This window comes from Salvelinus fontinalis, chromosome 30 (assembly GCF_029448725.1).
Source record: "Salvelinus fontinalis isolate EN_2023a chromosome 30, ASM2944872v1, whole genome shotgun sequence".
Classification (NCBI taxonomy): Eukaryota; Metazoa; Chordata; class Actinopteri; order Salmoniformes; family Salmonidae; genus Salvelinus; species Salvelinus fontinalis.
In genome coordinates, this window is record NC_074694.1 from 20,700,626 (window position 1) to 20,715,263 (window position 14,638).

General features: G+C 41.5%; 1 protein-coding gene across 1 annotated transcript in view; it reads left to right on the plus strand.

Annotated features, from left to right (window-relative positions):
- LOC129828781 (integrin alpha-9-like) overlaps window positions 1-14,638 on the plus strand; it is a 138,332-nt gene that overhangs the window by 33,298 nt on the left and 90,396 nt on the right. The window contains exons 6-10 of the mRNA XM_055889983.1: window positions 5,119-5,248; window positions 7,816-7,901; window positions 8,017-8,079; window positions 8,843-8,980; window positions 9,846-9,951. Of these exons, the coding sequence (XP_055745958.1) occupies window positions 5,119-5,248; window positions 7,816-7,901; window positions 8,017-8,079; window positions 8,843-8,980; window positions 9,846-9,951 (523 nt within the window). The remainder of the gene's footprint in view (window positions 1-5,118; window positions 5,249-7,815; window positions 7,902-8,016; window positions 8,080-8,842; window positions 8,981-9,845; window positions 9,952-14,638) is intronic.

Genomic DNA, 14,638 nt, shown 5'->3' on the forward strand with positions numbered 1-14,638 from the left:
ATGCTTAACACCCCAGCCATCCTACAATCTAAGCTTGATGCCCTCAATCTCACACAAATTATCAATGAACCTACCAGGTACCACCCCAATTCCATAAACACGGGTACCCTCATAGATATCATCCTAACCAACTTGCCCTCCAAATACACCTCTGCTGTTTTCAACCAAGATCTCAGCGATCACTGCCTCATTGCCTGTATCCGTAATGGGTCAGCGATCAAACGACCTCCACTCATCACTGTCAAACGCTCCCTGAAACACTTCAGCGAGCAGGACTTTCTAATCGACCTGGCCGAGGTATCCTGGAAGGATATTGATCTCATCCCGTCAGTAGAGGATGCCTGGATATTTTTTTTAAATGCCTTCCTCACCATCTTGAATAAGCATGCCCCATTCAAGAAATTTAGAACCAGGAACAGATATAGCCCTTGGTTCTCTCCTGACCTGACTGCCCTTAACCAACAGAAAAACATCCTATGGCGTTCTGCATTAGCATCGAACAGCCCCCGTGATATGCAACTTTTCAGGGAAGCTAGAAACCAGTATACACAGGCAGTTAGAAAAGCCAAGGCTAGCTTTTTCAACAGAAATTTGCTTCCTGCAACACAAACTCAAAAAAGTTCTGGGACACTGTAAAGTCCATGGAGAATAAGAACACCTCCACCCAGCTTCCAACTGCACTGAAGATAGGAAACACTGTCACCACCGACAAATCCACTATAATTGAGAATTTCAACAAGCATTTTTCTACGGCTGGCCATGCTTTCCACCTGGCTACCCCTACCCCGGTCAACAGCACTGCCCTCCCCACTGCTACTCGCCCACGCCTTCCCCATTTCTCTTTCTCCCAAATACAGTCAGCTGATGTTCTGAAAGAGCTGCAAAATCTGGACCCTTACAAATCAGCCGGGCTAGATAATCTGGACCCTTTCTTTCTAAAACTATCTGCTGAAATTATTGCCACCCCTATTACCAGCCTTTTCAACCTCTCTTTCGTGTCGTCTGAGATCCCCAAAGATTGGAAAGCAGCTGCGGTTATCCCCCTCTTCAAAGGGGGGGACACTCTTGACCCAAACAGCTACAGACCTATATCTATCCTACCCTGCCTTTCTAAGGACTTCGAAAGCCAAGTCAACAAACAGATTACCGACCATTTCGAATCCCACCATACCTTCTCCGCTATGCAATCTGGTTTCAGAGCTGGTCATGGGTGCACCTCAGCCACGCTCAAGGTCATAAACGATATCTTAACCGCTATCGATAGGAAACAGTACTGTGCAGCCATATTCAATGACCTGGCCAAGGCTTTTGACTCTGTCAATCACCACATCCTCATCGGCAGACTCGACAGCCTTGGTTTCTCAAATGATTGCCTCGCCTGGTTCACCAACTACTTCTCTGATCGAGTTCAGTGTGTCAAATCGGAGGGTCTGTTGTCCGGACCTCTAGCAGTCTCTATGGGGGTGCCACAGGGTTCAGTTCTTGGACCGACTTTCTTCTCTGTATACATCAATGATGTCGCTCTTGCTGCTGGTGAGTCTCTGATCCACCTCTACGCAGACGACACTATTCTGTATACTTCTGGCCCTTCTTTTGACACTGTGTTAACAACCCTCCAGGCGAGCTTCAATGCCATACAACTCTCCTTCCGTGGCCTCCAATTGCTCTTAAATACAAGTAAAACTAAATGCATGCTCTTCAACCGATCGCTGCCTGCACCTGCCCGCCTGTCCAACATCACTACTCTGGACGGCTCTGACTTAGAATATGTGGACAACTACAAATACCTAGGTGTCTGGTTAGACTGTAAACTCTCCTTCCAGACTCACATCAAACATCTCCAATCCAAAGTTAAATCTAGAATCGGCTTCCTATTCCGCAACAAAGCATCCTTCACTCATGCTGCCAAACATACCCTTGTAAAACTGACCATCCTACCAATCCTCGACTTCGGTGATGTCATTTACAAAATAGCCTCCAAAACCCTACTCAATAAATTGGATGCAGTCTATCACAGTGCCATCCGTTTTGTCACCAAAGCCCCATATACTACCCACCACTGCGACCTGTACGCTCTCGTTGGCTGGCCCTCGCTTCACACTCGTCGCCAAACCCACTGGCTCCAGGTCATCTACAAAACCCTGCTAGGTAAAGTCCCCCCTTATCTCAGCTCGCTGGTCACCATTGCAGCACCTACCTGTAGCACGCGCTCCAGCAGGTATATCTCTCTGGTCACCCCCAAAACCAATTCTTCCTTTGGCCGCCTCTCCTTCCAGTTCTCTGCTGCCAATGACTGGAACGAACTACAAAAATCTCTGAAACTGGAAACACTTATCTCCCTCACTAGCTTTAAGCACCAGCTGTCAGAGAAGCTCATAGATTACTGCACCTGTACATAGCCCATCTATAATTTAGCCCAAACAACTACCTCTTTACCTACTGTATTTATTTATTTTGCTCCTTTGCACCCCATTATTTCTATCGCTACTTTGCACCTTCTTCCACTGCAAACCAACCATTCCAGTGTTTTTTTACTTGCTATATTGTATTTACTTCACCACCATGGCCTTTTTTATATTTTTATTTATTAATATATTTTATTTGCCTTCACCTCCCTTATCTCACCTCACTTGCTCACATTGTATATAGACTTATTTTTCACTGTATTATTGACTGTATGTTTGTTATACTCCATGTGTAACTATGTGTTGTTGTTTGTGTCGAACTGCTTTGCTTTATCTTGGCCAGGTCGCAATTGTAAATGAGAACGTGTTCTCAATTTGCCCACCTGGTTAAATAAAGGTGAAATAAATAAATAAATCTGACATTCTAGAATCTAGTGAAAGCGGGATGTATCTGACATTCTAGAATCTAGTGAAAGCGGGATGTATCTGACATTCTAGAATCTAGTGAAAGCGGGATGTATCTGACATTCTAGAATCTAGTGAAAGCGGGATGTATCTGACATTCTAGAATCTAGTGAAAGCGGGATGTATCTGACATTCTAGAATCTAGTGAAAGCGGGATGTATCTGACATTCTAGAATCTAGTGAAAGCGGGATGTATCTGACATTCTAGAATCTTGATTTGACCATCAAATCAAGGACTGACTGACCAATCAACTCCAGATGTTTGTTTCTTTACTTCCTGACTAGATAATTTCTTGTCATTCCGTTAGACTTTTTGATGTTTTGTAACTTTTGTTAGGTCGACTGTGAGAGATGGGTGGTAAATTTGGAGTCACTGACCTGATGTTTTTGTTCTTTGCTTATTTGATTTTAATTTGCTCTGTCTGTTGTAGGTATATGCAGGGGTGAAAGTAACCAGTACAGTACAGGAGTACTGGCAAAATAAATTGTGTGGGTACACCGAAACATCTGAACATGAGCCTATATCACAATAATTAAAACAAAGATCCCAAGAAAGCTGTAGGCCATTTCACTATTATTTATCATTACCGCATGTCAGTGTAATTACAAATGAGCAAATGGACTTGAAACCTGAGGAAGTACGCTCCAAAATGCGGTGTGGTTCCAAAATAACATTGACATTTTGCCAATTCAGAGATAAGTGGCCAAAACGCGCACAGACAGCAGTAGACGGATCAATACAGGTCAAAAGTCCTATTTGAAAATCGCAGAATGTCATTCATTACACTTTTTGGTGTTTTCTAATAGATGCTCTTTCCATTCATCCAATGGCTGGTGCACAGTGCACTGTATGGATGCGGGAATGATTTTAGAGTGGACAGACATGCACAGGCAGCCAGGCTTAAAGGAGCCTTTTCAAGTGATTGTTTGACAATCAGATGCAAATATCAGGACTGGTTGTGTTTATGCCACATTAAAAGGCAATACATTTTAAAGGTGTGTGCACACATAGACGGTCCCGTACTGGCATAGCCATGGGAAGTAGTTTGGAGTGGGGGTGCTAAAAAAAAAATCTTGCTGCCGCTGAAGACATCTATATTGGTCAGCTAATACGGAATTGGTAAAGGCAAAGGCACAGTGCACTATTTTTGTGGGGGGGGAAATCAACTAAATGTATTGGAGTGTTTATCAGCATTCGTAACTGGAGTCTGATAATTATCTCTACAAAACAGTTAATCTGATAATACTTGTAGAGTATAAAAATACTTGCTTGATATACAGTACCGCTATGCCAATTGTGCGTCGCCCCACGGACCTCCCGGTTGCGGCCGGCTGCGACAGAGCCTGGGTGTGAACCCAGAGACTCTGGTGGCGCAGCTAGCACTGCGATGCAGTGCCCTAGACCACTGCTCCACCCGGGAGACTGTTTTGACTTTATCAAAAGTAAATGTAATTGCTCAAATATACTTAACTATCAAAGGTAAAGGTATCAATAATTTCAAATTCCTTCTATTAAGCAAACCAGGTGACACAATTTTCTTTTTTATTAAATGTACCTATATTTAGGGGAACACCAAAATTCAGATATCATTTACAAATGAAGCATTTGTGTTTTGTGAGTCCGCCAGATCAGAGGCAGTAGGAAAGACCAGGAATTTTTGTTGTGCCATGGAAAATGTATGGATAAAAACTACATAATTTTCTGTCGGAATGTTATTAAGTAAAAGGTGTGAAAAATATAAATAGTAAAGTGATGACTTAAGTAGTACTTTAAAGTATTTTTACTGAATTACTTTGCACCACTGTCTATCGGATATTTTCCCTAATGTGTAAACAGCAAAAAAAAGAAAACACATGGAATCAGATTTTTGGACTTTCGATGAATACCACCTCCAATGTGGATCTAAATCCTTAACCAAACCCGATCCTCCATATGCAACTTCTGTCTGGATGCTCAGATCAGATTTTTTAGCTCTGAAGTGGTTTTATTGCACATGACCGTTACCATTACAACCACTCCAAAATTTAAAGGAACATTGACAGGAAATGAACATTGCATCTGTGTGCTACTTCAGAGGCTACATCAGTGTGAATGCGCAAATCTGATATGGGTCACATGTAAAACTATGTGTGGACAGTCAGGAAAAAAAGATTGGCGATATAGAAAGGAATTCCGATTTGGGTTTTTAGGGTGGCTGTGTAAACACAGCCTAATGTTGTAAGATGTATGGTGTGTGATAAATTTCAGGAGCTGGTGGTGATGGGAGCTCCAGGATCATACTACTGGACAGGAACAGTCAAGGTCTACAACCTGACCTCCAACACCTTCTACAACCCCAACAAAGAAGAAGTCGACTCACACAGATACAGCTATCTAGGTATGTTTCCTTTGATTGATTTAATCGACTAATCACTTATGCAATCGATCAATCTGTCGGTCAGTCGGTCTTTCAATCAGTTGATTAATTAATAAATAAATAGCCCAATCAATTTATAAATCATCAATCAAATGTATTCACAAAGCCCTTTTTAAATGATAGTACACTTTACACTACACTAACTTGGTGTAGACCCTCAAAGAGCACGAGTAAAATAGTTGACTACCTGACTACCTCATTTATTTGATTGTATTGGCAACTCTGACTGATTCTGTCTTTCTCTCTGGGCTATGCTGTGACTAACCACTATTTAATGTAAAGTCTGACTGTTTCTTTCTCTCTGGGCTATGCTGTGACTAACCACTATTTCATGTAAAGTCTGACTGTTTCTTTCTCTCTGGGCTATGCTGTGACTAACCACTATTTCATGTAAAGAATGACTGTTTCTTTCTCTAGGCTAAGCTGTGACTAACCACTATTTCATGTAAAGTCTGACTGTTTCTTTCTCTCTGGGCTATGCTGTGACTAACCACTATTTCATGTAAAATCTGACTGTTTCTTTTTCTCTGGGCTATGCTGTGACTAACCACTATTTCATGTAAAGTCTGACTGTTTCTTTCTCTCTGGGCTATGCTGTGACTAACCACTATTTCATGTAAAGTCTGACTGTTTCTTTCTCTCTAGGCTATGCTGTGACTAACCACTATTTCATGTAAAATCTAAATGTTTCTTTCTCTCTGGGCTATGCTGTGACTAACCACTATTTCATGTAAAGTCTGACTGTTTCTTTCTCTCTGGGCTATGCTGTGACTAACCACTATTTCATGTAAAGAATGACTGTTTCTTTCTCTAGGCTAAGCTGTGACTAACCACTATTTCATGTAAAGTCTGACTGTTTCTTTCTCTCTGGGCTATGCTGTGACTAACCACTATTTCATGTAAAGTCTGACTGTTTCTTTCTCTCTGGGCTATGCTGTGACTAACCACTATTTCATGTAAAGAATGACTGTTTCTTTCTCTAGGCTAAGCTGTGACTAACCACTATTTCATGTAAAGTCTGACTGTTTCTTTCTCTCTGGGCTATGCTGTGACTAACCACTATTTCATGTAAAGTCTGACTGTTTCTTTCTCTCTAGGCTATGCTGTGACTAACCACTATTTTTATGTAAAATCTAAATGTTTCTTTCTCTCTGGGCTATGCTGTGACTAACCACTATTTCATGTAAAGTCTGACTGTTTCTTTCTCTCTGGGCTATGCTGTGACTAACCACTATTTCATGTAAAGTCTGACTGTTTCTTTCTCTCTGGGCTATGCTGTGACTAACCACTATTTCATGTAAAGTCTGACTGTTTCTTTCTCTCTGGGCTATGCTGTGACTAACCACTATTTCATGTAAAATCTGACTGTTTCTTTCTCTCTGGGCTATGCTGTGACTAACCACTATTTCATGTAAAATCTGACTGTTTCTTTCTCTCTGGGCTATGCTGTGACTAACCACTATTTCATGTAAAGTCTGACTGTTTCTTTCTCTCTGGGCTATGCTGTGACTAACCACTATTTCATGTAAAGTCTGACTGTTTCTTTCTCTCTGGGCTATGCTGTGACTAACCACTATTTCATGTAAAGTCTGACTGTTTCTTTCTCTCTGGGCTATGCTGTGACTAACCACTATTTCATGTAAAGAATGACTGTTTCTTTCTCTAGGCTAAGCTGTGACTAACCACTATTTCATGTAAAGTCTGACTGTTTCTTTCTCTCTGGGCTATGCTGTGACTAACCACTATTTCATGTAAAGTCTGACTGTTTCTTTCTCTCTAGGCTATGCTGTGACTAACCACTATTTTTATGTAAAATCTAAATGTTTCTTTCTCTCTGGGCTATGCTGTGACTAACCACTATTTCATGTAAAGTCTGACTGTTTCTTTCTCTCTGGGCTATGCTGTGACTAACCACTATTTCATGTAAAGTCTGACTGTTTCTTTCTCTCTGGGCTATGCTGTGACTAACCACTATTTCATGTAAAGTCTGACTGTTTCTTTCTCTCTGGGCTATGCTGTGACTAACCACTATTTCATGTAAAGTCTGACTGTTTCTTTCTCTCTGGGCTATGCTGTGACTAACCACTATTTCATGTAAAGTCTGACTGTTTCTTTCTCTCTGGGCTATGCTGTGACTAACCACTATTTCATGTAAAATCTGACTGTTTCTTTCTCTCTGGGCTATGCTGTGACTAACCACTATTTCATGTAAAATCTGACTGTTTCTTTCTCTCTGGGCTATGCTGTGACTAACCACTATTTCATGTAAAGTCTGACTGTTTCTTTCTCTCTGGGCTATGCTGTGACTAACCACTATTTCATGTAAAGTCTGACTGTTTCTTTCTCTCTGGGCTATGCTGTGACTAACCACTATTTCATGTAAAGTCTGACTGTTTCTTTCTCTCTGGGCTATGCTGTGACTAACCACTATTTCATGTAAAGAATGACTGTTTCTTTCTCTAGGCTAAGCTGTGACTAACCACTATTTCATGTAAAGTCTGACTGTTTCTGTCTCTCTTTCTCTCTAGGCTATGCTGTGACTGCTGGACACTTCTCCTCTCCTAACTTCATAGATGTGGCTGCAGGAGCTCCACAACACAGTGGAGGAGGAAAAGTATGTACAGGATTTGATTGGTTGTTTTAGGAGGAGTATCATATCTTAGTATTGAATATTTTAACACTGATTTGTTAACACTGTATTTTAACACTGTATCCTCCTTTCCCTCCAGGTTTACATTTTCAGAATAGATGGTGGGTCTTTGGTGAAGATCTTTCAAGCCTCAGGGAAAATGGTATGTGTCTGAAATATGGACCACAGCTATCTACTAGGCTGTTTAACCATTACTACATGACAGTGACATGTTGTTTCTTTAGTGTGTCAGTGGTGATCACTGTTCACTTCTACCATCTGTTAGTATTCTTTGTTATCAGAAATGACATAGGCCTACACTTGAGTGATCATGCTCAATGGAGTCTCTAGACTTAATCAGGGTCTGGGAAACCATGCCCCATGTGTTGTAGAGTACACATACTGTAGCTGGTGCAGGTGAAGCATGGCAGACTGTTAGTTAATGGTTTTCTCAGAAGCACCCCAGTGTTTATGTGGTTTATGTAAAGTGTTTAGAGCGCTCTAGGCTTGCATCCCAAATTGCACCCATTGGGCTCTGGTCAAAAATAGTACACTATATAGAGAAAGGGGTGCCATTTGGGACACATCCCTAGTCTGGCCACGAACCAGACAGCTAGAGAGGGCAATTCACATGACAAATACATTATACTAGTTCAACATCAATAATCATGTTTCGATGAAAAGACTGATCTGACTAGTGGTGTGTGTGGCTCTGTGGCTGTAGTGGTGTGTCTGTCTGTGTGCCTCTGGCTGTGCTTGGTTATTTTCCAGATGGGCTCTTACTTTTGCTCCAAATTGTGTGAATAGAATAGAATACATGTATATCTTTCTACATTATACACAAGATGAACACAGCGTTATGTATTTTCACTGACCCAATGCTACCTGTCTGTGTGGCTCTGTGGCTGTGCTTGGTTATTTTCCAGATGGGCTCTTACTTTGGCTCCTCATTGTGTGCAGTTGACCTGAACCGGGACGGCCTGTCGGACCTGCTGGTTGGAGCGCCCATGCATAGCACGCTACGGGATGAGGGACAGGTCTCTGTCTACCTCAGCAAGGGCAATGTGAGTGGGATCTGGGTTGGATGGGAATAGAGTTGTAAAATTCTGTGAACTTTCTGAAATGTCCCAGATCTTCCAGAAGTTGTAGGATATTCGGAAGGGAGTGACCAGGTAGAGAATCCTCCGACTAGGAATTCTCTAAATGAGATTTGTGAAAAACATTGGAGATATACAGTATATTCTAGCCCTCCAGTCAGCCTGTATATAACCCACCATATAGAAACATGGCTGCCTATACAGCTTGGTCTCATAGACTAGATGTAAACGTAAATCCACTCAAATTAGTATGATATGTCACGTTTGGAATGGTTACATAATACAGATGGGTACTTAAGGCAAAAATGAAAGTAGGGTGGTTGGTCGGGGTGGATGAGTTGAGTGTATATTATGACCTCCATACAGAGTGTTTTATCTGTCCATGTCAGACCAGCTTTTTGGTTAACAAAATGTTATTACCTCGAAGAATGTTTGATTTAACAGTGGGGATTATTTAGCTTTGTATAGACTGGTGTCTGTGGTTGATCCTGTTCTATTTATGAGTTATCATTAGGATCTTATAACTAGCTCGTCTTCGAGGTTGTTACTGTGTGTTTGGTTGTTTGAGTTGTTAATGAAAGTCAAGTAACTAAAGAAAGGGGAAAGCAGCCATCTATAATCGATAGAGAAAGTTCCTCAACTGTTATAGTAGAAAGCAGGATGTATTTTACTTAGTAGTAAGTTATAACCATTCTACTTTAAAGTAAAGGGTTGTGTCATGCCGTAACTGCTCCCCTTTTAAAGTAATGGGTTGTGTCACGTCATAACCATTCCACTTTAAAGTAATGGGTTGTGTCACGTCATAACCATTCCCGTTTGACTCTACTTGCAGGGGGTGATGGAGCAGGCTGAACTCTTAAATGGAGATGATGCCTACAATGCACACTTCGGAGAGTGCATCACTGCAATCGGAGACATCGATGATGATGGGTACCAAGGTAAGTGTCTCTCAACTAAGTCACTGTGTTTTCAAGTATAGAATGTATGCTTATATGAAAATGTTAACCCTCCTCAAACCACTATTTAGCACTATTGTTGTATACATACAAAACTTCTGGATGACACATATTAGATTTATGAGAATTGGTCTAGTCTAGTTTTTCTTCCACAATGTTAAACATTGTGACATAAGCAAACGTTGGATGGTTGTAATACGTATGCTATAAAACCCAAAAAGCTTTTCTCTCAGGGACATTCTGTTTTGATTATTTTGTGGAGAGGGGATCTTGTGCGCCGCCCTCTGGGGCTCCCAAGTGGCACAGCGGTTTTAGGCACTGCATCTCAGTACTTGAGTCGTCACTACAGACACCCTGGTTCGAATCCAGGCTGTATCACAACCGGCCGTGATTGGGAGTCCCATAGGGTGGTGCACAATTGGCCCAGCGTCGTCCGGGTTTGGCCGGTGTAGGCCGTCATTGTAAATAAGTATTTGTTCTTAACTGACTTGCCTAGTTAAATAAAGGTATAAAAAAAATATTCAGTAAGCATAACCCTCTTTCACTCATGTGTATGCACACACACACACACACACACACACACACACACTCACAGACACAAACACACACCCAGAAATAGCGTACACACAAGCTGCACACTGACACACACACACAGACAGTCTATTTGTCCTGGCACACTGACATAGTCTAAAGAAGGATTTTCTTGGTGTGTGTAGACTGAAGAGCAGTACCACTCTCTCTCATTATCTGATGAGGAATCTACTGTTAGAACACTGGTATTGTACCCATTAGCAGTATTGTGTGACATTTGAGGGCGGGACTGGAAAAACAAATAACTAATTGTTCAATATGATTCCAACTGTTGAGATGACGCTTAGAGAGGAAATGAGTGATAAATAACATGTTTTACACTCAGCATTTACATTCAATGTTCAGAACATTGGAATAACATTCTGTAGGTTTCTGCTTTCAATTCCCCACATTTGACAATGTAAGAGAAACAGGATGAGGTACTTAGTAGCCCATGTTGTTAAACCACATTATAAACCTTGAAGATTTCCTTATCCATGTTATAATTGTTTTAAAACGTTCACTTTTTTCTTAGGCATGCTATAGCATCCTCACTGAAGAACTATTTTTGTTTTAAAAGAGGAAAGGGCATTTTCCAGCTTTGGTTGCGAGGTGGGATTAAGGGACGTTGTCTGCCCATCAAATGCCACCCTCTTCCCTGCATCGTATACAACTTTTGACCAGGGCCCATTTGGGATGCAGACTTTATGTTCATCCTTTTGCCTTCAGTTTTATGGTTCTGTTTCCACTCTTACAGAGGTTTCACACTGGGGTTTATGGGGACTGACAACACTTAAATGTCTATTAAGAGACTGTAACAACATGTTTCCAAAGCACAGCCCTGCAAAAAAAGACCCAGGGGTCCTGACCATAGAAATAGAATGAATAGATTGGACGTCTCCATTCATGTCAATGATGGCATAATGGGTGGACTGGCAGCCATTTTGAGTATACCCATGCCAGGAATTAAAAGCAGGAAGTGTACCCTTCAATCTGTGCTGTGATTTGTTGAGTCAACTCAACTGACATTACAAAACATACATGTCATTGCATGAGCCACATCAGATAGAGTCATTTGAATTACCATTCTATATTACCATGTCGAATGTTGATAGAACACTCCAAATAACCATGGAAATGATTGCATTACAATACCAGGCAGCCAATGCAAGTGGACCCATGAGTTTACCAGTCAAATTGCCATAGTTAGAGCTTCCAAGCCTGTTCTATTCAGAGGCGTCATGCCCATAGGCGGCACAGGGGCACGTGCCCCTTCAGATTTGTCCTGTTTAAAAAAACATATATAATTTTTTATATATTTTTTTTTGTACTACTAGCCACTTAAGAATTTCATGAAGTTGGCTTTAGCTAGCCCAGATAGGTTCTCCCAACCTCATAACTACACTTAACCAAAAAGTATGAACGCAACATGTAGTGTTGGTTTCATGAGATGAAATAAAATATCTCAGAAATGTTCAATACACACACAAAGCTTATTTCTCTCGATTTTTTTCCACAAATTTGTTTACATCCCTGTTCGTAAGCATCCCTGGTATATCAAGAAGCTGATTAAACAGCATGATCATTACACAGGTGTTGGGGACAATAAAAGGCTAAATACATCAAATTGTATTTCTCACATGTGCCGAATGCAACAGATGTAGACCTTACAGTGAAATGCTTACTTACAAGCTCTTAACCAACAATACAGTTGTAATAAAATACCAACAAAAAAAGTAAGAGATAAGAATAACAAATAATTAAAGAGCAGCAGTAAATATCAATAGCGGGGCTATATACAGGGGGTACCGATACAGAGTCAATGTGCGGGGTGGTGGAGGGGGGTGGGCTATGACTAGGGTGGCTGGAGTCTTGACAATTTTTAGGGCCTTCCTCTGACACCGCCTGGTATAGAGGTCTTGCATGGCAGGAAGCTTGGCCCCAGTGATGTACTGGGCCGTAAGCACTACCCTCTGTAGTGCCTTGCGGTCAGGATGCTCTCAATGGTGTAGCTGTAAAACCTTTTGAGGATCTGAGGACTCATGCCAACTTTTTTCAGTCTCCAGGTCTGATCTCCTCCCTATAGGCTCTCATCGTTGTCGGTGATCAGGCCTTCCGCTGTTGTGTCATCAGCAAACTTAATGATGGTGTTGGAGTCGTGCCTGGCCGTGCAGTCATGAGTGAACAGGGAGTACAGGAGGGGGCTGAGCACGCACCCCTGAGGGGCACCCGTGTTGAGGATCAGCGTGGCGGATGTGTTGTTACCTACACTTACCACCTGGGAGCGGCCCATCAGGAAGTCCAGGATCGAGTTGCAGAGTGAGGTGTTTAGTCCCAGGGTTCTTAGCTTAGTGATGAGCTTTGAGGGCACTATGGTGTTGAACGCTGAGCTGTAGTCAATGAATAGCATTCTCACATAGGTGTTCCTTTTGTCCAGGTGTGAAAGGGAATTGTGGAGTGCATAGAGATTGCATCATCTGATCTGTTGGTGCAGTATGTAAATTGGAGTGGGTCTAGGGCAGGTATTCCCAAACTGAATACCCCCGGGGGACGCGCAATGCCGTTGGGGGTAGGCCAAATAAAAATTAGATTTACATTTTACTTTTTTTTCTTCACATTTCCAAGCAGTTTATTTATATTTTCCAACGAGGCTATACATTTGTGTGAGTTTTTTCTCTCGCCTGAGTAGCCTCGTTTCACTGCCAAAAATAAAATTAAGCCATCTAGTTAGTGTTCAGCAAAATAACAACACAATGTCAAATACAGGTAATTAACATCCAAACACATTAACCGTTACTCTTTCGCGGTAAATACACAAATGTAGCCAAATGTAGCTGCTGCTCATGCTGGTATTCGTACTGATGGCGCAAAAGCCATGACAGGGAGACATAGTGTAGTGGTCACGCGCGTGCAAGCAGTTGTTCCCAATGCCACTTGGGTACACTGCAGCATCTTCTGAGAGGCTCTTGCTGCCAAGGGAATGCATGACAGCTTGAAAGACGTTTTGGACACTACAGTGAAAATTGTTAACTTTGTTAAAGCAAGGCACCTGAACTCTCGAGTATTTTCTGCACTATGCAATGATATGGGCAGCGACCATGTAACGCTTTTACAACATACAGAAATGCGCTGGTTATCAAGGGGGAAAGTATTGACACGTTTTTTTAAATTGAGAGACGAGCTTAAAGTTTTCTTTACTGACCATAATTTTCACTTGTCTGACCGCTTGCATGATGACAAGTTTCTCACACGACTGGCCTATCTGGGTGATGTTTTTTCTTGCCGGAATGATTTGAATCTAGGATTACAGGGACTCTCCACAGCTATATTCAATGTGTGGGACAAAATTGAGGATATGATTAAGAAGTTGGAGCTCTTCTCTGTCTCGATTAACAAGGACAACACACAGGTCTTTCCATCATTGTATGGTTTGTTGTGTGCAAATAAACTCAAGCTTACGGACAATTTCAAATGTGATATAGCGAAGCACCTTAGTAAGTTGGCTATTCAATTATGCAGGTACATTCCCGAAACGGATGACACAAACAACTGGATTTGTTATCCCTTTTGTGCCCTGCCTCCAGTCCACTTACCGATATCTGAACAAGAGAGCCTCATCGAAATTGCAACAAGCGGTTCTGTGAAAAATTTATTTAATCAAAAGCCACTTCCAGATTTCTGGATAGTGCTGCGCTCAGAGTATCCTGCCTTGGCAAATCGTGCTGTTAAGACACTGATTCCATTTGCAACCACGTACCTATGTGAGAGTGGATTCTCAGCCCTCACTAGCAAGAAAACTAATACAGGCACAGACTGTGTGGAAAATTATTTAAGTCTGAGACTCTCTCCAACACCACCCAACATTGCAAAGTTATGTGCATCCTTTCTAGCACACCCTTCTCATTAACCTGTGGTGAGATATTCACAGTTTTCGATGAACAAATAAAGTTTTATATGTAGGATGGCTAAATAAAGAGCAAAATTATTGATTATTATTATATTAATATTTGTGCCCATGTCCTATAAGAGCTCTTTGTCATTTCCCATTGTGACAAAAACTCACACTCATTCTTATGTTTAATAAATGTATTGTATAGTG